Genomic DNA, 23,198 nt, shown 5'->3' on the forward strand with positions numbered 1-23,198 from the left:
ATATATATATATATATATATATATATATATATATATATATATATATATATATATATATATATATATCGCGATACGTATTGTTCAAAATTAATATTTCGATATACCGGTTATACCGCGCATCTGTATATAGGCCAATATAATGCTAACGCAAGTTGAGATGTTCGTTCTAGAACATTTTATGAATAATATGTAATTAGCGAGATTCTGTTGGGTATAATTTTAATTAGAACCTTTTATTAAAAATCTACGTCTATTGATAGTGCCACCATTAATATTTATGTCTTCATCTCTGTATTAAAAGTCAAAATTATCTATTCACTTTGATAGTAATTTTTTTTTAATATATATATATATATTTTTATTATTTACACAGGAATTTGTCGAGAAAAAAATTCATTAGAAATGGTAAGGTTAAAGAAAAAAACAAACCCCACAAAACCCCCCACAAAAAAAACCCCAAAGACAAACAAAAAAGCACAAAAAAAAAGAAACCCTCCCCCCCAAAAAAACCCACAACAAAAACCAACAAAAAAACCTCGACCAAACCTCCCCCCACCTCAAAAAACAAACAAACAAAAAAAAACCCACAAAAAGCAAAACAAACAAAACACACCCATACAAGAACACACGATAAAAAAAATAATCAAAACAAACAAACTTAATAATGTTTTGTACTACGATGTTTAGCATAATTCACGAGAGATGTAAATGACAATTCATGATTCCTTGTTGGTGCAAACAGACTATAAATAGCGGACAGACAGTTTCACTGAGCTTTTTCATCTGCGAAAAAATCCTTCTTTGACTTTGCGGTATTATTAATGGTATTAGGATCAATCCCCGTTGATGGGCCCATTGAGCTATTTCTCGTCCCATCCAGTGCACCACAACTGGCATATGAAAGGCCGTGGAATGTGCCATCATGTCTGTGGGATGGTGCTATCCTGTCTGTGGGATGGTGCTATCCTGTCTGTGGGATGGTACTACCAATGAAAAAATGTAGCGAGTTTCCTCAATCTAATTAAAGTTAGCTCCACTGGTTAATTACTATTACCTGTGGATCTAACAGCACCCCGTTGCAGCTCATGTCCAGTTGACCTTTCATTCGACCAGTCGAAACCTTACTTGCAAAATCATGCCAGCGATTTGGAATTTTTTTGAAAACATTCGGGATTATGCCGAGGGTATACGAAATGATTCGGATGAATTACGAAGTATGCCGGACACTAATTTCAAAATAAAATTTTATATAAAATTCGTTTCAAGACGAAAAAAACCCCGTGTTGTTATAGCCAGAAAATCTATTTATATTAGTATACAATCCAGAGTTTATTACTGCACTTTCCCCCCTGTTTTTTAATGTTGAAATAGACAGACAAGTTCGCCTATTGCATAAATAGTCTCGCCCGATATTTTTAGAATTTGTATGCTCCCGAATAACGCTATAAAAGGCGAAGTGTACGGTATTTAAATTGTTATTTATAGGTGAAATGTCACCTGGGCATGGAAGTCCACGCAATGCTGTTAGATCTACTGGTAGAACAGTAGAGATAATTTTAATCAGATTGCGAGTTTCCTCTAAGACTATGTCAAAATGACAAAATGTTTGACATCCAATAGTCGATGATTAATAAATCAATGTGCTATAGTGGTGTTGTTAAACAGAACAAACTCTTTTTAATAGTATTTGTACTACGTATATCATTGTGACCGTCAACGCCTTCTTTGACTTTCTGGTATTAGTACTATGTGTATCATTGTGACCGTCAACGCCTTCTTTGACTTTCTGCTATTAGTACTATGTGTATCACTGTGACCGTCAACACCTTATTTGACTTTCTGGTATTAGTACTATGTGCATCACTGTGACCGTCAACGCCTTATTTGATTTTCTGGTATTAGTACTATGTATATCATTGTGACCGTCAACGCCTCCTTTGACTTTCTGGTATTAGTACTATGTATATCATTGTGATCGTCAACGCCTTCTTTGACTTTCTTGTATTAGTACTATGTATATATGTGTGTTACTGTAATCATCAACGCCTTCTTTGACTTTCAGGTATTAGTACTTTGTACATTATTGTGATCGTATTCGCCGCCTGTGGATGTGTCTTCATCGCTATTATCGTCGCCATGTTTGTGAGGTACGTACTCATGTTTGTTACCAGTGACGGATCCAGAATATCAATTGGGGCGGAATGGTGGGGGGGGGGGGGGGAGGGGGCAATGATATGTTCTCGATGGGATTCCTCGTATTCTCCAACACAAATTAAAAAAAAAAAATACTTTCACAAACGTTGGGTGCCCCCCCCCCCCCCCCCCCCCCCCCCCCCTATTGAATACCCATGTTGTTAAAATATCTTGGATCATATCAACGTGTTACCTCCCACTAGAACGTCAAGCGGGACGTAACATCGTGTGACGTCATACGATTGACGCACTACGACCTTACCGGAACATTCAATCAAACGAGTTCAGTAAATTAAAATCGATTATGTGTCCTAAATAGGATATTAAAGTCGCAAACTCTAGTTTCAACTCGTAAAAATGGACACCGAGTTTAATTAATGTACAAACCTGTAACACATATGGATAAATTTACAACAGAGCGAAACAAGAGTCTGTGGAATACCCTTAAATATAAAACAGAACTCGACTCCATAACCGTTGCTTTTTAGACGCACGTGCGTTTTTGAAAATATGAGAAATGTTTTTTTTGTGATATTAAAAGCGCCCAGAATAACCAGAAACACATCGAACGTACGGAAATGGATAATCTAAACAATAAAATCTAAGTAATGTTTGATTTCAGTTACCAAAAATGGCTCTAATAGTGAAAATATGTCTTAGTGTTTAAAAACTTGGGTTTGTCGCTTTAAACTAGGTATCATTTTATATCATATTTATATCCCCTTAAAGGGACATTCCTGAGTTTGCTCCATTGTAAGATGTGTCCGACTAGTAAAATATTTCTACGATTAAACTTATATATTAAATATATTTTCTTGTTTAAAATATCAGTGTTTGTATATTCAATGTGTTTCTGGTCGTCTTAATATTTCTAAGAAGCCCAAACTGGATTTTGTCTTCAAATAATTTCGTACGTACGAAAAAACTATATTTTTTTAAATAAAAAGAAATTTAACCTATTACACATATTAGAACGATCAGAAACACGTTTAATATACAGCCACTAATATTTTATGCAGAAAAATATATTTGATATGTAATTACAGTTGTTGAAAGTCTCTGTTAGTCGATAACATCTTAAAATTGTAGCAAACTCAAGAATGTGCCTTTAAAGCTCGTGTCAGTTAAAAATTAGTTCATTCAAGACATAAACATGTTGCGAAATGGCAGCTCGGTCAATATAGTATAATTACATGCCGTTTTCCAGGAATTTTGCATGTAGTAAAACAAGTACATCGATATCTACATGCGGAGAAAAAGAAATAAGGGGAACTGGCATTGTAACCAGATTCCAGTCAGGTAGCACCAAACCAAATAACATCCGGCTGGGTCAAAGTTCGAGGTGCACTCAACTTTTGATACAGGACTTAATATCACAAGTCCTGTGATTGTTAATAAATTATAATAAATATAATAAATGTGAGCGTGTTAATTGTGAAGTAGTATTACTGTGTCAAGTAGACTTGTGCTTGAAACATGTATGGGGTACCTATAAAAAACGTACTCTAATTTTGTGCGAAACTAGGGTAGTCATAGATGCTACCCGTTATCTCAGAAATAAGCAGCTGGACACCCATTTTTTATCATTCACTTTAAGGGTGAGGGGTGGTAGTATTTATATCCGTGGTATGTATGTCGATTGATACGCTGCATGTAGGAGTTTTAGCCACATATGTTACTATTGTCGTCTATGGGATTTGATTTGGTGGTATACACCATGCAATATACATAGAGAATAATACATGCGTGGCTGTTAGATACCATTTATCTCACAACAAGTTGTAAGATAAATGGTATCTAACGGACACGAATATATTATTCTACTTCTTACATATCCGCAAAAAAAACCCAGGTTTTAAGCAAATTTTAACATCTTTTTTTGACTAAACAATATTTACAGCCATTGCACTTGTAGCTGACTTACGCGTTACAGACACATGATTGTCAAGTTAACTATACGTCACAGTATAATCGATTTCCATCGCGCTGTTTTTTTTATTGGAGGTATGGCATTGGTGACCTGGTCATCACCTAGGAGCAGCCAGTCGTATGTTTTGAAATTGTTAACATGCGTAAGCGTGTAAACAAATATGAGTTATCGTAAAAAAACCCGAATGGTGTTCTCACCAACGATCTGTTCCTTTTCGACCGACCGTTCAAAGAATTGAGCCTAAAATTCCTTCATCAAAAACGCGCACCCATTCTCTTTGGCTTAACCCTACGGGACATTCCAAATGTCATAGCACCATCCCACCCTCCGCCTGTTACCGGCTACGGCCGGACTGCTGGTGCTCCCTTGCACCTGCCAGTACAGGCGGTCCCCCCTCCTACCATCTCCAACGTTCCTGTCCTGGACGGAGGAGCCAACCGAGGCCAGCACCTTAGCCCAGGACAGGCGTGCGCTACATCAGCTTGCTCTGAACGTACACATTAAACATTTATTCCATCCATTCCTTCTATCCATCATTTAATTTCATCTTATTTTCGTGCTTATATCCAATTAAGATTCAAGCACGCTGTCCTGGGCACACACCTCAGCTATCAGGGCTGTCTGTCCAGGACAGTGGGTTAGGTGTTAGTTGGTTAGTAGTTAGTGAGAGAGAAGAGGGTGTAGTGGCCTTACACCTCCCCATTGAGCCCTTAAGAACTCGCTCTGGGGTGGAGTCGGTACCGCGTTGCGAACCCTGTACCTACCAGCCTGTAGTCCGATGGCTTAACCACTACGCCACCGAGGCCGGTCTCCATCCATCACCAACGGGTATGTAAGAAAATAATGTAACGTAAGGCTCAGTGTCAGTAATATCTGATTGAACGTCAGTTAACTTCTTGACACTATGGGCGATGGGTTTGGTCGTCACTCTTCCCTGTTACTGCTGGAATGACCATTTATTATATAACATTCAGTGAAATATCTTAAAATATCAGGGAAATAAAAGTGTTATCAGTCACTCAGTAACAATAACACATTTTAGAGTGACAATTTCACTATTTCACTCTAAAATGTGTTATCGTCACTGTAGAAAGTGTTATCTTCATTGTAAGAAAGCCGGAACTATTTTGCTGCTGGCATTTTAAAAATAAAGGTAAATTGCCAAAAGTTATATAATAAATATAAAATTTCGTGTTTTTTTTTTTTGTTTTTTTTTTTTTTTGGGGGGGGGGGGGGGGGGTTTGTCAAATATGATTTATATCTCATCTCGTGAAGTTTGCAATCATATCACATACTCGTCGCCAAAGCGACAAATATCCTCTATTTAGTTATTTTCATCAATATACACATTCTAATTTCGTCATCAACAATGTTCGAAATGTACTGGGCTTTATAGCTCGTATTCCACGCACATGATAACCAGCTTACGTCATGATATTGGGTATGTGACGTTTTGCTAAATGGGATCATGTGATGTCTGTACATCCGTCTGTCTGTCTATCTGTGTCTGACTATATCTACCTACCTACGTACACATACCCTATCCACCTGCCCACCTATCTACTTATTCATTTACCTGCCTGCCTACATACTTACCTACCTACCTGCCATATAAATCCATCCGTCCATCCATTATCCATCCTTCCATCAATCGTTTCATCCATTTATTCATCCATTCATCACTCATTTCATCCATTCATTCATCCATCCATCCATATATCCATCCATCCATTCATTACTCCTTCCATGCATCCATGCATCCATCCATTCATTCATTCATCCATCCATCCATCCATCTATCCATCCATCTATTCATCCATCCATCCATCTATTCATCTATACATGCATCCGTCCATTCACTCATCCATCCATCTATCCATTCATCCATCCATCCATTGATTACTCGTTCCATGCATTCATGCATCCATTCATTCATCCATCCATCCACCCATCCTTCCATTAATCGTTCCATCCAACCATCCATCCATACATTCATCCATCCATCCACCCATCCATCCATCCATCCATCCATCGAATCAATCTATCCGTATTTCCACCAATCGTTTCAGCCATCCCTACCCATATATCCATCAAACATACCTGCAGCCAATCATATATCATACACACACATATATAATCTACTTGTATCATTGCACACGTACAACGTCAGCGCTTTGAACTTGCATGTAACATCCCTGTTCTGAAGTAGTGCTAATCCCAGGACAGATCGAACTCTCTTGACCAATCGAACTGGACCACTCGGCTGCAGGTGACTGACACTCGACATCGCCGATAATGACACGGGTCGATGTTAGAGCACTTTTGTGTAATTACGTTACACTGGCGTCTTGTGAGTCTCTCATCTTGAGGTGCTTGCGTCGCGGGATCGAACCACCTCGGTGTCCATTCAACGGATTAGGGTTTTTTTCCTCGTTCCAGCCAGTGCACCAAAACTGGTTGAAGGCCGTGGTATGTGCTTTCCTGTCTGTAGTAAAGTGCATATAAAAATATCTTGCTACATTAGGAAAAACGTAGCGGGTTTCCTCTAATGACGGGGAGAGACGTAGCCCAGTGATAAAGCGCTCGCTTGATGCGCGGTCGGTTTGGGTTCGATCCCCGTTGGTGAGCCCACTGGGCTATTTCTCGTTCCAGTCAGTGCAGCACGACTGGTATTTCAAAGGCGGTGACATGTGCAATCCCGCCTGTGAGAAAGTGCATATAAAAGATCCCTCGCTGCATTTGGAAAAATACAACGGGTTTCCTCTGATGACTACGCGCCAGAATTACTAAATGTTTGACATGCAATAGCCGATGATTAATTAATCAATGTGCTCTAGTGGTGTCGGTAAACAATAAACACTGTAACTCTCATTATACAGCAGTTACTCTGGCGGGAAAAAAAGAGAAAACAAAAGTTTTATTTAACGACGCACTCAACACATTTTATTGACGATTATTTGGTGTCAGACATATGGTTGAGGACCACACATATATTGAAAGAGGAAACCCGCTGTCGCCATTTCATGGGCTACTCTTTTCGATTAGCAGCAAGGATCTTTTATATGCACCATCCCACTTTGTTACACCAGATGAGGAGCACTGGCTGGAACGAGAAATAGCCCACCGTAAATAAAATGTGTTGAGTGCGTCGTTAAATAAAACATTTCCTTCCTTCCATTCTACAACTGCTAATCGAAAAGAGTAGCCCATGAAGTGGCGACAGCGGGTTTCGTATCTCAATATCTGTGTTGTCCATAACCATTATGTCCGACGCCATATAACCGTAAATAAAATGTGTTGTGTGCGTCGTTAAATAAAACAGTTCCTTCCTTCCATTCTACAAAGCCACTAACCTTAGTTTTAGGTTGTGTAAAACATTTTCGGCTATTACAGTTTTATCACGTTAATCTCATCCATGAGTGCACATTGGTTACAACTTCATTTTCGTAAATTGTCAATTTTGACAACTTCAAAGTGGGTTTGGGTTTTTTATCGTTTATAAAATGTGTTGAGTGCGTCGTTAAATAAAACATTTCCTTCCTTCCTTCTTAGCGTTTATAAAGAGCGGGCCGTAGCTCAGTGGTACAGCTCTCGCCTGATGCGCGAACGATCTAGGATCGATCCCCGTCGGTGGACCCATTGGGCTATTTCTCGCGCCAGCCAGTGCACCACGACTGGTATATCAAAGGCCGTTCTATCCTGTATGTGGGATGGTGTATATAAAGGATCCCTTGCTACTAATTGAAACATATAGCGGGGTTTTTCTCTATGACTGTTTCAAAATGACCATAGGTTTGACATTCAATAGCCGATGATTAATAAATCAATGTGCTCTAGTAGTGTCGTTAAAGACTCATTCATGATTTCACATTGATTAAAACTTCTTTTTCGTAAATTGTCAATTTTCCAAAGTACAAAGCATTTTTGGTCGTCGTTCTTCATCATACATTATATAGGAAACAGAAAAAGTAAAAATGTGTCTTGTTTAACGACACCATTAGAGCACATTGATTTATTAATCATCGGCTATTGAATGTCAAACATAATTAATCATCATCGGATATTGGATGTAAAATAAATGGTAATTCTGTCACGTAGTCTTCAGAAGAAAAAAATACCCCCACCCGCCCCCCCCCCCCCCCACCACCACCCCCCTCAACACAAACAACCAAAAAAAAACGCTACATGTTTTCCATTAGCAGTAAGAACGATTTTAAATGCATCATACCACTACCTTCAGTCAAACGTTTACTTTCACTGACTGAATTATTTATTGAAAAAAGCAGACGCCATTATTGTACAATTTTATGTCTGTAATCGGGAAAGGGCCTAGTAAGTTGGATAACTCGCTACTAATGAAAACAAAGTGTAGCGGGTTTCCTCTCTAAGATGATATGTCAAAATTACCAAATGTTTCATATCCAATAACCGATGATTAATAAATGAATGTGCTCTAGTGTTGTCGTTAAACAAAACAAACTTTAACTTTAAAAAAAAAAAATTCTTCGTTACAACCAGTCGTCCCCAGCTGATATATTAAACCACAATGTCACTATCACTATGTCAGATATCAGAGGAGCAAACATTTGGTAATTGTGACATATAGTCTTAGAGAGGAAACCCGCTACATTTTTGTTTTTAACATTAGAAGCAAGGGATCACTTATATACACCATCCCACAGACTTAAAGCTCATACCTTTGTTATATACCAGTCGCGGTGCACTGCCTAGAACAAAACATAGCCCAGTGGGTCCACCGGCGGGGATCGATCCTAGACCGACAGTGCTTTACCACTGGGCTATACGTCCCACACCGGAAAAAACAAACCCCCTACGAAAGATAACGTCCACACCCCCCCCCCCACTGCAAGAAAGAAAGAAAGAAAGATAAACAAAATAAAAAGACCGACAGAAAGAAAGAAAGAAAGAAAGACAGATCGAACCCGAAGGACGACAGCCACCCCAAAACATATATGTTGTTAATTTCTCAATGAGTTTTTAATTTAATTATTTAGAAATGTTTAAAGAGTAAAGAAAGAAAGAAAGAAATGTTTTATTTAATGACGTACTCAACAGGACCACAAAGATGTTGAGAGAGAAACCCGCTGTCGCCACTTCATGGGCTACTCTTTTCGATTAGCAGCAAGTTTTTTTTTTTATATGCACCATCCCACAGACAGGGTTAGCCTTTAATATACCAGTTGTATGCACTGGCTGGAACGAGAAATTACCTAATGGGCCCACCGACGGGTATCGATCCCAGACCGACCGCGCATCGAGCGAGCGCTTTACCACTGGGCTACGCCCCGTCCCTGTTGATAGAGTAAGACAGGAAGTTATAACTGCATTGCTAACTGTACGTTGGAATAACGCGCAGTAAAAGGACTCTTTATAGTAGCATAATAAAAATTGTTCTGGGTATTAAAGGAAATATTAAACTCGTTAACATTGATTATCTAGTCTAGTTTATGTTCTTCATAAAATAATTCGTATCCATAAGTCGCCAATCCCAGACAATATCTAGTTATAAAAGGGAATTAATTGCAGTCTTCTAGTTAATGTGAATATATACACACACACACATATATATATATATATATATATATATATATATATATATATAAGATAGAATTTCACAAGATCGCCAGATTTCAACCCCATAGAACATCTACATTTGACATGAGTATGTGACAATGTTCTTGCTATGGACTGACGGCAGTGGGGGCGTGTTCGTCACCAAACAGCGTCGCACGAGGGCGCTGAAATCAGTACCTTGTATGGCCACCAGCAGCAGCAATCACTGCGCGACATCTCCTTGGCATAGACTGAATGAGTCTCTGAATCCGGGCACGTGGAATCCTAGCCCATTCCTCCTGCAGTGCATGTGACAGTTGCGGAAGCGACCGAGGCTCCCGGTCACGCTGGCGTACCCGTCTGTCCAGTTCGTCTCATAGATGTTATATGGGGTTGAGATCTGGCGATCTTGATGGCCATGGCAGCACATTAATGTTCTCATTCTGTAGGAAATCCATTGTTACACGTGCCGTATGCGGCCTGGCATTGTCCTGCTGGAAGAGTTCTCTCTGTCGATCCAAAATGGGAAGCATGTGACGGCGTACAAATGTCATGTTGCCATGTACGAACACAAGTTTACTTCTGCCGGTTGTTGGCAAAACGTTCATTGCGGCGTCTGTAAATACGTTGTCGTCCATCACGTAGCTGTAGAAGGAAACGTCACTCGTCGCTGAACCATACTCGCCGCCAGTTTCCCAAGTTCCACCCCTGTACATTCGTGCACCAGCGAACACGTAAATGTCGATGTTGACGTCGCAGGGCGGGACCAACATACGGTCTCCTAGCCCGTAAACCAGCTTCTCGAAAGAAAGAAAGAAATGTTTTATTTAACGACGCACTCAACACATTTTATTTACGGTTATATGGCGTCAGACATATGGTTAAGGACCACACAGATTTTGAGAGGAAACCCGCTGTCGCCACTTCATGGGCTACTCTTTCCGATTGGTAGCAAGGGATCTTTTATTTGCACTTCCCACAGGCAGGATAGCACAAACCATGGTCTTTGTTGAACCAGTTATGGATCACTGGTCGGTGCAAGTTATTTTCACCTACCCATTGAGCCTTGCGGAGCACTCACTCAGGGTTTGGAGTCGGTATCTGGATTAAAAATCCCATGCCTCGACTGGGATCCGAACCCAGTACCTACTAGCCTGTTGACCGATGGCCTAACCACGACGCCACCGAGGCCGGTCAGCTTCTCGAAGTCGGTTCCGAATGGTTTGTGCAGTCACCCTTCTCAAACCAGGTATGCGTCCAGCACTGTTCGTTGCTGTGGCACTTTGGTAACGCAAGTGCAGAACCCGGATGTAGCGACCCTGTGCTGCAGTTGTTATGCGAGGTCTTCCACTTCTGGGCCGGTATTTAGCTGATTGAAACTGCTGGTACCTGTCCCAGAGACGTGAAATGGTGCTCTGATGGACGTTCATGTGGCGTGGGACTGCTGACTGCGATTCACCTAATTGGAGGCGGCCTATTGCAATGTTTCGATTCAGCAGGCTTAGTCTTGGCATCTTGTAACTCGTCTACGTCGAAATGGAAATGAGGCGTCATTGCGAGCATTGCAGCTTTAAATACCCATCACTACTCCAATATTTCCCCCGAGTTTCACGTGCATTCGCCTAAATCTTACCATTTTACAATGATTTCCTGCAATTGTCGGACAACGTGCCACAACGTGCGTTAAATTTGTTTTAGGGTGCATTTGGGCATGCTGTCCCATTCTAGGAACATTAACGAACATGGTTATTCAGCAACATTGTACAAAAAAAACGATATTTTGTAAATTCAAACACTTTTCTTCTTTCCCTATCACCTATGCGTTTCTTTTTTGACAGAGTATATAATTATATTATATATATATATAATACACAAGCACGTTAACACTCTGGTGCAGAACACATTTTAAATAGGTCAACATTTAGAATAGATGGTTCAGTGTATAGTCCGTCCCATCCTTCTACAAAAGTGGAATTTTTTAATAATAATTTCAGTTTGGTATGACGTAAGAAGAAAAGTATGAGTTGTAAGACAATCGGCTCAGAAATAAATAACTTGTAGTAAATTCCGTAGTATCAAAAAGACGTTCCCTGTGGGGCTGCTATAGTCAACACTGGGCTGCCTGATACGGGTATAACAAGCCAGATCTGAGTATGTTAAAGTTTGTTTTGTTTAATGACACCACTAGAGCACATTGATTTATTAATCATCGGCTATTGGATGTCAAACATCCGCTAATTTCTGACATATACATTTGCTTTTGTATAAACTATCAATGTAAAAGTTTGTTTTGTTTAACGACACTACTAGAACACATTGAATTATTAATCATTGGTTATTGGATTTCAAACATTTGGCAATTCCGACATATAGTCTTTGAGAAGAAACCCGCAACATTGTTCTATTAAGCCAAGGCGTTAACAGGCGGGGAGTTTGTTTTGGTGCTATGGAATTTGTCAAAGGGAAAAGTAGCGCAATTTGAATGAAAAATAATTTGGCGCAATTTTGATTGGTCCGTCGAATTGGAAGGAGGGAGCTACATAGGGTCTCCACGAGTACTCGAGTACTCGTGTACTCGGGCACGGGTCGAGTCTAGCAAAGACTCGAGTCCATTCACAGGACTCGAGTACCCGTACAAGTGAGACAATGTAGAGCAACTAGTTCAGCAGTAACTAATCAACGATACAAGTTACACGATAATTATATGACTATTTGCTAGTTTCTTTTTTAATCTGGCCGTCCGTTCGTCCGTCACAATACTGAACGTATCAACGGGTTTCTAAATGCAATACAATGGCATGATTTGGCATTCATGTTCAGTGCTGGAATTAAGCTATATAATGCGATTTTACGTTATTTTCCTTTGGCTCATTATCATCTTGTGTAAGTGTCCGGTACTCGGGTCCGGGTCGAGTTTGACCCTCGAGTACCCGCGTCCAATATATTGGACTCGTGGAGGCCCTAAAGCTATATATGCTTTGAAACATAGTTTGCCAAGAGTAGCTCGATACTAGTACCTAGTTGGTATTGAGATGTCTTACTATGTTGCCCGTAGGGGCCCTTATATGGCCTTTATCTATTCAGATCGTGGCATGACAACCCAGGGGAGTCTCGGTAGCAATTTGCATATGTGCCTGGGAGGTAAAGGTAATTGGTAATTGTGACACATATTTTTCAGAGAAAACCCGTTACATTTTTTCATTACCAGCAAGTGATCTTTCACGTTCACTTTCCCAAGACAGGGCAGCACATAGCATGTGCTTTGATATACAAGTCGTAGTGCACTGGCTGGGACATAACTATTTTATTTAGGCAACAAAATTTGTAGACAGGAATACCGTACTATGTTGTAAAGATAGTACTAATCCAAATAACTTCATGCTGGGTCAAACTTTGAGGTGCATCCGACATTTGATAGGGGCGAGTCGTAACCCAGTGGTAAAGCGCTCGCTTGATGCGTGGTCGGTTTGGGATCGATCCCCGTCAGTGGGCCCATAGCGCGATTTCTCGCTCCAGCCAGTGCACCACGACTGGTACACCAAAGGTCGTGGTATGATCTATCCTGTCTATGGGATGGTGCATATAAACGATCCCTTGCTGCTAATCGAAAAGAGTAGCCTATGAAGTGGCGACAGCGGGTCCACCCCCCACCCCCCACTCATTATCTGTGTGGTCCTTAACCATATGTCCGACGCCATATAACCGTAAACAAAATGTATTGAGTGTGTCGTTAAGTAAACCATTTCCTTTCAACTTTTGACAGGGCAGTTAATACCACAAGTCATGTCACTGGTGATATATGTGTGTTTGTTGTAAAAAAAAAAAAAAAGCACTTTTATCTCGGCAAAAAATTTATATAATTTTATTTCATCATGTCAAGTAGCCTTGTGTTTGAAACATGTATGGGGCACCTGTAAAAAGAGTACTCAAATTGTGTACGGAACTAGGGTAGTCATAGACACTACCTGTTATCTCTCAAATAAGCAGCTTAACCCCCATTTTTTTCAGATTCACTTTAAGGGTGAGGGGTAGTAGTATTTACATCCGTGGTGTACATGTCGATTGATACTCTGCAGGCAGGTCTAGCCACATATGTTACTATTGTCGTCCATGAGGTTTAAGGGTGAGGGGTAGTAGTATTTACATCCGTGGTGTACATGTCGATTGATACTCTGCAGGCAGGTCTAGCCACATATGTTACTATTGTCGTCCATGAGGTTTAAGGGTGAGGGGTAGTAGTATTTACATCCGTGGTGTACATGTCGATTGATACTCTGCAGGCAGGTCTAGCCACATATGTTACTATTGTCGTCCATGAGGTTTAAGGGTGAGGGGTAGTAGTATTTACATCCGTGGTGTACATGTCGATTGATACTCTGCAGGCAGGTCTAGCCACATATGTTACTATTGTCGTCCATGAGGTTTAAGGGTGAGGGGTAGTAGTATTTACATCCGTGGTGTACATGTCGATTGATACTCTGCAGGCAGGTCTAGCCACATATGTTACTATTGTCGTCCATGAGGTTTAAGGGTGAGGGGTAGTAGTATTTACATCCGTGGTGTACATGTCGATTGATACTCTGCAGGCAGGTCTAGCCACATATGTTACTATTGTCGTCCATGAGGTTTAAGGGTGAGGGGTAGTAGTATTTACATCCGTGGTGTACATGTCGATTGATACTCTGCAGGCAGGTCTAGCCACATATGTTACTATTGTCGTCCATGAGGTTTACGTACCTTTAAGGGATTTCTGATTTTGTCCGATTTCTTGCAGACGACATGTTGTGAAGAAGGAGATGACGAGAGGACCGAACAAGATCTTACTCCAGCCCACAGATCTGACCTTCCTCCTGAAGAAAGACATAGGGAAAGGCTCACGGTCCGGGGTAAGTTCCTCCCTCGCTATCTGCGCACCACTATCTACCTCTTCCTTGATCCAAGATTCTTAAAGACATAGGGAAAGGCTCGCGGTCCGGGGTAAGTTCCTCCCTCGCTATCTGTGCACCACTATCTACCGCTTCCTTGATGCAAGATTCTTAAAGACATAGGGAAAGGCTCGCGGTCCGGGGTAAGTTCCTCCCTCGCTATCCGCGCACCACTCTCTACCGCTTCCTTGATCCAAGATTCTGAAAGACATAGGGGAAGACTCGCGGTTCGGGTTAAGTTCCTCCCTCGCTATCCGCGCACCACTCTCTACCGCTTCCTTGATGCAAGATTCTGAAAGACATAGGGGAAGACTCGCGGTTCGGGTTAAGTTCCTCCCTCGCTATCCGCGCACCACTATCTGCCTCTTTGTTGATATTAGATTCTGAAAGACATAGGGGAAGACTCGCGGTTCGTGTTAAGTTCCTCCCTCGCTATCCGCGCACCACTATCTACCTCTACCTTGAACCGCTGTGTATATATTTGGTGGTAATTATTGTGTATACAATGTTCGTATGTCACCAAATGATTATACTTTGGAAATATATATGTTTTTGTCGTGCTTTGTTTCATTTCTAAAACAAATGATGGATATAATGTCTTGTGATCGTCGGTATCTTTAATTTAAGGAGTGTGTTATTTCTTTTACGTCCAATGGGGTACGGACATAAAAAACAAACACACAAACAAACATCCGCAAACTGTGTGAAACAGCGAAGCCGTTCTAAAATAGTTTGTAGGTTTGTTTTTGTTCCTCGTTCCCCGGTTCCACCCCCCGTCGTTGTTGTTTTGTTTTTTTCATAATCAGATGGACGTAAAACAAATAACAGACAACTCTTATAATCGAATCATACTTGCATATAATAAAACTAAACCTTTGCACTTTATTTTTGATCCAGAAACAACGCTCAATAAGAAAACTTGCCCATATAAAATGACGTCATCAGATATCACGTTCCTCTGACGATGTATTTTTACGTTTATCAATAAATAATTAAATTTTCTTTGCGTCTATACACTTTACGGCAATTCGATTGGTCCAGAGGTGCTTACTTTTTTTCGTTCATATCTCGATGAACACCAAAAAATTAAGCCACGCCTACTACCCCCCCCCCCCCCCCCCTCCCCCCAACTGACTCGCACTACTTTTGTGCAACAAGCCGGATTATTCTGGCAATCATATTTAGATATTTTGAAGAATATACACGTGAAAGCTACCAAAAAAATGTATACGTTAAATTAATGGAAAATGCTATAGCAGAGTAGACATATGGATCTATACGCATTGATAAAAAAAAAAAAAAAAAAAAAAAAAGAACCTCTTCACTAATCATGACATGACACTCGGTCGTTGGCCAAAGAAATCATGTAGGAAACTTCACGCCTGTAACTTACTTGTAAGCGATGTTCTACAGCTGTTAGCGAAAATTAAACGGTTCCACCGACAACATAAATGTTAGACACGTTTCCTTCATTAACTTTCATAAAATATAAACTAAACACGAATAGGACAATTCCTTCCAATATAACTAAATGATCCGTAAAAATGCACAGCAGCTAGAGGAAATGACGTCATTTACAAAAATCACCTGATTCAAATAACAGTGAATGAACGTTCGCATTCATACACGACATAAGTATCAATGAAGTTTACACGAACAATACTACAGGCATATTTAAAGCTAAACAAAATAAATTCAGTTATGTATTGTTAAAGTATGCATATAAATTTAATTATAAGATTTGACCGCAATAATTTTTTGGTTAATTCTTAAATCCTGTCTGGACCAATGAGATGACGTTATGTTGTAATGAGTGTAACAGAAATTTAATTATTTGTTTAATTATTTCATTTTTTGTTTTATAAATCTGATAACTGTCAAATCTTCGTTTCAGACGATGTCCAAGAGCACAGTTTTAGATAAACCGGACATACTTCGCGGATCAGAGCCAAATAAATCCTTGCCGAGTTTGCACGACCTGAGCGACTATACGGAGATTGCCAGATACAACGTGAGTATCGTTCGTGCATGGTGGGCAGGGACGTATGCGCGGTCGGTCTGGGATCGATCCTCGTCGGTGGACCCATTGGCCTATTTCTCTATCCAACCAGTGGACCACGACTGGTATATCAAAAGCCGTGGTATGTGCTATCCAGTCTGTGAGATGGTGCATATAAAAGATCCTTTGCTGCAAATCGAAAAGAGTAGCCTATTAAGTGTCGACAGCGAGTTTCCTCTTTCAATATCTGTGTGTGGTCCTTAACCGTTTGTCCGACGTCATATAACCGTAAATAAAATGTTCTGAGTGCGTCGTTATGTAAAACATTTCCTTCCTTCTTCCTTCGTGCATGGCTGGAATAATAACTCGCCCAATGGGCCCACTGACGGGAGTCGATCCTAAACCGACTGCGCATCGAGCGAGCGCTGTACCACTGGGCTAGATCCCTCCCCAGACAGACGTAAGGTCAACGACGAAACCTATAGTCCCGTCTGGTTGGACCCCTAGGGGATTGATACAGCATTTCTTTCTTTCTTCCTCGTCAAACGATAATTAGTAAACAAGGCAATTTTGTTGGAGAGTCTGTATTGGCAAATATGATAAATGTGATAAATGCGATAAATGCGATAAAACCAAAACTTCCCACCGAGTCAGTTCAACCGTACATCCTCGACGGGCCCAGGATATGCCGGGGACGTGCAATTTAATTACTGGAATCCGACCAAGGACACGACAAGAGGATCGGAAAACCAGTGACAACGCAGCGATTTGCAAACGATAAACCACGGTTTTACATCGACAGAAAATTCCATTAAGAGCGAGCAATTAGCCCTAATGTATCGCTATTTCGGAAACATTTCCACCCAAAATTGAATGTTGTGAGTTTTCTGGCGGCAAAACGCGCCACTAATGCGATGGTAATGGAATTTGATGGCAGGTCGACGATGCGGTCAAATTGAGAAGAAAGGAATTGCACGATCCAGAAAACACTTATTGCTGTCTAAACCCTATCTGTGTTTCTTCTTCTCCTCCTTCTTCTCCTCCTTCTTCAATTCTTCTTCTTCTTCTTCTTTGTTTTCCTCTTCACTTTAATCATGATCACCATCATTACAACACCACCACCATCACCGCCATCATCATCACCGCCGTCACCGTCATCATCAAATCATCATCAGTATCGTCACATCGTCAACATCATCATCATCATAACCACCACCATCATCATCATAATCATCACTGACATCATCACCATCATTATCACCCTCACCATCATCATCACTCATCATCAGCGCCATCATCATCATCACCATCATCATAATCACCATCACCACAATCGTCATCATCACCACCATCATCAATATCACCATATTAACTATTATAATCATCACCATCATCATCATCATCATCACCACCACCATCATCTTCATCACCACCACCAGCACCACCATCATCATCACCACCACTATCACCATATTAATTATCATCATCATCATCATCATCACCATCATCATCATCATCATCACTAACATTATCACTACCACCGTCATCTGCGAGGACACCTTTGCGTCTTGCTAACTATAAGATACTTATTTTGTTTTGCTTAACGACACTGCTAGAGCACAATCATTAATTAAACATCCCCGTCAGTGGGCCCACTGGGCTATTTATTGCACCAGCCAGCGCACCACGACTGGTATATCAAAGGCCGTGGTATGTGCTATCCTGTCTATTGAGTGGTGTATGTAAAAGACCCCTTGCTATTAATGGAAAAATGTAGCGCGTTTCCTTTCTTACACCATAAGATAAAATGACCAAAAGTTTGACATCCAATAGCCGATGATTAATAAATCAATGTGCTCTAGTGCTGTCGTTAAACAAACCAAACTTCAATTAAACATCGGCTGTTGGATGTCAAACATTTGGTCATTCTGATACGCAGTCATGAGAGGAAACCCGCTACATTTTCCCTAATGCAGCAAGGCATTTTTTATATGCACGATCCCGCAGATAAAAAACCCCACATACCACGGCCTTTGTTCAATTGTGGTACACTGTTGAAACGAACGAAAAAAAACAACCCCGAATCAGTTGAATGGATCCTGCGACGCAACCCATTCAAGCGAGCACTCAACCGACTAAGCTAAATGCCGCCAAATATGTATACACACGATACAACCCAACTATATCTCTGATGGGATATGCGGTCTGGGATCGATACCCGTCCGTGGGTCCATTGGACTATTTCTCGTTCCAGCCAGTGCACCACGACTGGTATATCAAAGGCCGTGGTATGTACTACCCTGTCTGGGGGATGTTGCATATAAAAGATCCCTTGCTGCTAATCGAAAAGAGTAGCCTACGAAGTGTCGACAGCGGGTTTCCTCTCTTAATATCTGTGTGGCCCTCAACTATATGCCCAACGCCATATAACCGTAAATAGAATGTGTTGAGTGCGTCGTTAAATAAAACATTTCTTTCTTTCTTATGGGATATGCGAATTGATAAGCCTGGCACTTGAGCCAGGCCATGACGTCACCATGCCAACAGACACCTAGCGGGTGTTAATATCTCAATGGCCTCCGTTCTGTGCGAACCGATCGCAGTCTTAAAGGTGCTACTTTTCTTTTCTTTTTTTTTTTTTAATTTTTTTTTTTTTTTTTCCCCTGGCGGAAATTATCATCTTGTGAAAATGATTTGTGCACCTTCTGCGTCTGTCATAAAATCGATGAGAAGTACAATCTGCCTCTTCTTGTGAAAGATGTTCTGTCGCCTTGCGTGCGCTTTATTGGGCTTTTGTCACTTGAAATAGAACTAGGAAGCCTGGCGTTATTACAAACACACATGACAATAGCATTATTAATTCCCACACGCTCCCCCGTCGACGTAAGTACGTACGGCTGTTACTTCCACCGGCCTCGGTGGTGTCGTGGGTAGGACGTCAGGCATAAGGCTGGCAGGTGCAGAGTTCAGAGCCCGGTACCGGCTCCCATTAACCCGAACTCAAAAACTCAATGAGTAGGTGTAATACTACTGCAGCCTCTTCTCTCTCACTAACCACTAAAAACTATCCCACTGTCCTGGACAGGCAGACCAGATAGCTGGGGTGAGTGTGTGTGTATGTGTGTGTGTGTGTGTGCGCGCGCGCGCGTGCGTGCGTATGTCCATGAGAGCGTGCTTGAACCATAATTGAAAAAAAAACACGAAAATAAGTTAAAATGAAATGGAATGTTATTCCCATAGGGAAGGGCGTTCGTGGACGAAGAACAACGCAAACTATTGGCGTAGCCAGAGGAGAAAGGTTATAAGGACCCTGGACAGGCCAATCACACCGAGGCCGGTCCTCCTTTACGAAGACCTCCGTTTTATTCTGTATCAACACGCACAAGTTGCCTTTAAAGATTTTACGACTTTATCTGATTTTATGGACTGGCCTCGGTGGCGTCGTGGTTAGGCCATCGGTCTACAGGCTGGTAGGTACTGGGTTCAGATCCCAGTCGAGGCATGGGATTTTTAATCCAGATACCGACTCCAAACCCTGAGTGAGTGCTCCGCAAGGCTCAATGGGTAGGTGTAAACCACTTGCACCGGCCAGTGATCCATAATTGGTTCAACAAAGGCCATGGTTTGTGCTATCCTGCCTGTGGGAAGCGCAAATAAAAGATCCCTTGCAGCCTGTCGTAAAAGAGTAGCCTATGTGGCGACAGCGGGTTTCATCTAAAAAACAGTGTCAGAATGACCATATATTTGACGTCCAATAGCCGATGATAAGATAAAAAATCAGTGTGCTCTAGTGGTGTCGTTAAATAAAACAAACTTTACTTAATCTGATTTTAATAAGATACGTTTTTTTACTGTCTGAACCAAAAGTTGCTCTTATAACAGCCAAAACCTGCTTTTCAACTCTACAGAGACGTAGAGACTTTTAATATTTTTGATTAATTTGTATGTCTCGTTTATTGTCAAAGGCTTATTTTAATATTACGATAACGTACCCATATGCACATGTATTAGCATTAATATCTTTGGTTTTTTATATTTAGTATAAATGTGAATATTTGTTTAGTGTATATATCGTCTCTCATAATTCCCTATGGAATGGCTTATGTATTTTTATATGTTTATTTTTAATGTAATTATGTTGTACATGAGGTGAGATGTAAATAAAGATATCTGTCTGTCTGTGTTCCAGGGAGATCTGGTCCACGTCAAGGAACTGAAGATCAAAGGATTTGAGATCAAGAGCAAAACCATGACTCAGATTAGAACGGTCAGTGGTGATATATAATAAAATAAAATAAATATAATAAAAACAACTACAATGGCTGGATATTTTGTTCTGCGCAAAAAAAGAAAAAGTATATTATTTTTTTTCATCATGTAACACTATGTCTAGTAGCCTAGTGCTTGAAAAATGCAAAGGGTACCTGTAAAAATCAAACCCAGACCCCCCCCCCCCCCAACCCCCCCCCCCAAAAAAAACCCAAACAAACAACAACAACAACAACAAAAACAAAAAACAAACAAAACCCTCAACCCTCAAATCGTGTGCGAAACTAGGGGAGTTTTAAAAACATCTGGATATACCGAAAATGAGCCATGAAAGGTATCGTTTTCTTCAGTTAATACTTCGAGGTAGGGGTGGTTGTACTGACATTTATCGGTCGTAGTTTGCTTAATATACTGCATATATAGAGTTTTTAAACACAAACGTTAACATGGGATTTTATTTGGTATAGTACACCCTACACCACTACACTGACACTGTGCATCATGCTTCGATATCGCCAAACTAGGTCACACTAAAATGCGGGTGTCCCCCCCCCCCCCCCCCCACTGTTTCCTGTTCCAAATCTAATGAAATGAACGGCATTACATTTCGTATCTTATATGACTTTAAATAGCGGTAACCAGCGGCGGATCGGGGGGGGGGGGGGGGGGCACCCCCAAATATTTTGCGACAGTTATACTTTTATTATATAATAGTTTTCATTTTTTTTTACGATCTCCTCCAAACCTCCCCCAAAGTTCCATTGGCATTCCGCCTCATGTCATTGGGCCCCCTAAATGGATTTTCTTGATCCGCCATTTGTAACCGTTGATGACTATAGCCCATACATATTCTCTAATAAGTGTGAGCTTATGTTTCCATTAGCAAATAAGTATGTATTATGTAGAAAGGCACTATTGCAGGTTTAAAGGGACACACCCTAGTTTTTAAACAGGTATATTTTTTACTATTAGAGCCCTTGTATGGGTGTTTTTTTTGATAACTGAAATCATACTTTACTTAGATTTTATTGCTTAGAATTATCAATTTCCGTGCATTCTAAGTGTTTTTGGTCATCCTGGTGTTTCTAATATCACAAAATGCATTTCTCACATTTTTAAAAACGTATGTGCGTCTGAGAAGTAACAATTATGGAGTCGCAGTGGCGTAGCGGGGGGGGGGGGGGGGGTGTGTGTGCACGGGAGCCATGGCTCCCTAATCAAATCAAACCTTTTCTTTTTTGTTTACCGTATTAAATGGTATAACATCATACATACATACATAGTGTAGGTTACCCCCCCCCCCCCCAGTCTAAAATCCTGGCTACGCCAGTGGCGGGGGTGGGGGGGGGAGGGGGGGGGGGGGGGACTGGTAGACCAGTTGCCAGCCAAATAAGAAAAACATCTTTCTAAAGTTTCATTTCAATATATTTTTGTGCTTATATCCAATAAAGTTCCAAGCCCGCTGTCCTGGACAAATACCTCAGCTATCTGGGCAGAGTGTTCGGAACAGGATGGGGGGGGGGGGGGGGGGGGGGAGTAATGATTAGTTGCTGTAATGGTCTTAAACCTACACACGTGAACAAAGCCGATAAAACTTGTCCGATACCGGGGTGAGAACTCAGTACCTACCAGCCTTAAGTTCAATGGCTTTTATTTTTCTTGTCTAACTGAAAAACAGATCCCATATCAGTGTCCTCCCCCCTCCCCCCTCTCCCCACCCACTGCTTCCTCTGCTTGTATAATGTTAGGAACCGTCTTGAATTTACCTTATTTTCACGATAAAAACCAACTGTCAATGAAGAGATACTGTACCTTTAAAAGATACTCAACTTATTGTTTTCCAGCTGAGAGATCTGCGACACGAAAACATCAATCCGTACATGGGTCTGTTAGTGGATCCTGTACACTCGGCGATCGTCTGCGAGTATTGCAACAGAGGAAGTCTGGAGGTAAGCTATCGGTAGTCGATGTAGATTACAGTCTACCAAATAGGGCGGGGGAAGGGGGGTGGGCGGGGGAGGGCGGGGGTGGAGACGTAGCCCAGTTAGTACAGTATACGTTCAGTATTTGGTGCTAGCTGAATTCTCGTGCCAAATATATCTTTTGGTCTAATTTTGTCAGTTAGGATATCTTGAATGCTAAAAATGTAGGTACTATTTTGTTTTCTATCTGCGTTTTCAGGCACCATCTTGGATTTCAAAATGGCTGTCATTTTCAAATCAGTTTCGAAAAATACTTCATTTTACTGACAACTGAGGGCTGTTTTATTGCGGAAATGGCCTGATTTTGGTGTGTTAATGAAAGGAAT

The 23,198-nt window shown here is 41.0% G+C and overlaps 1 protein-coding gene across 1 annotated transcript in view; it reads left to right on the forward strand.

The window, feature by feature from the left end:
- The first annotated feature begins 2,103 nt into the window (after positions 1-2,103).
- LOC121368083 (retinal guanylyl cyclase 2-like) overlaps positions 2,104-23,198 on the forward strand; it is a 75,720-nt gene continuing 54,625 nt past the window's right edge. The window contains 5 exon segments of the mRNA XM_041492627.1: positions 2,104-2,147; positions 14,472-14,587; positions 16,536-16,633; positions 20,811-20,888; positions 22,735-22,839. Coding sequence (XP_041348561.1) covers positions 2,137-2,147; positions 14,472-14,587; positions 16,536-16,633; positions 20,811-20,888; positions 22,735-22,839 — 408 coding nt within the window. The 5' untranslated portion in view covers positions 2,104-2,136.

Source organism: Gigantopelta aegis, chromosome 1 (genome assembly GCF_016097555.1).
Source record: "Gigantopelta aegis isolate Gae_Host chromosome 1, Gae_host_genome, whole genome shotgun sequence".
Taxonomy (NCBI): domain Eukaryota; kingdom Metazoa; phylum Mollusca; class Gastropoda; order Neomphalida; family Peltospiridae; genus Gigantopelta; species Gigantopelta aegis.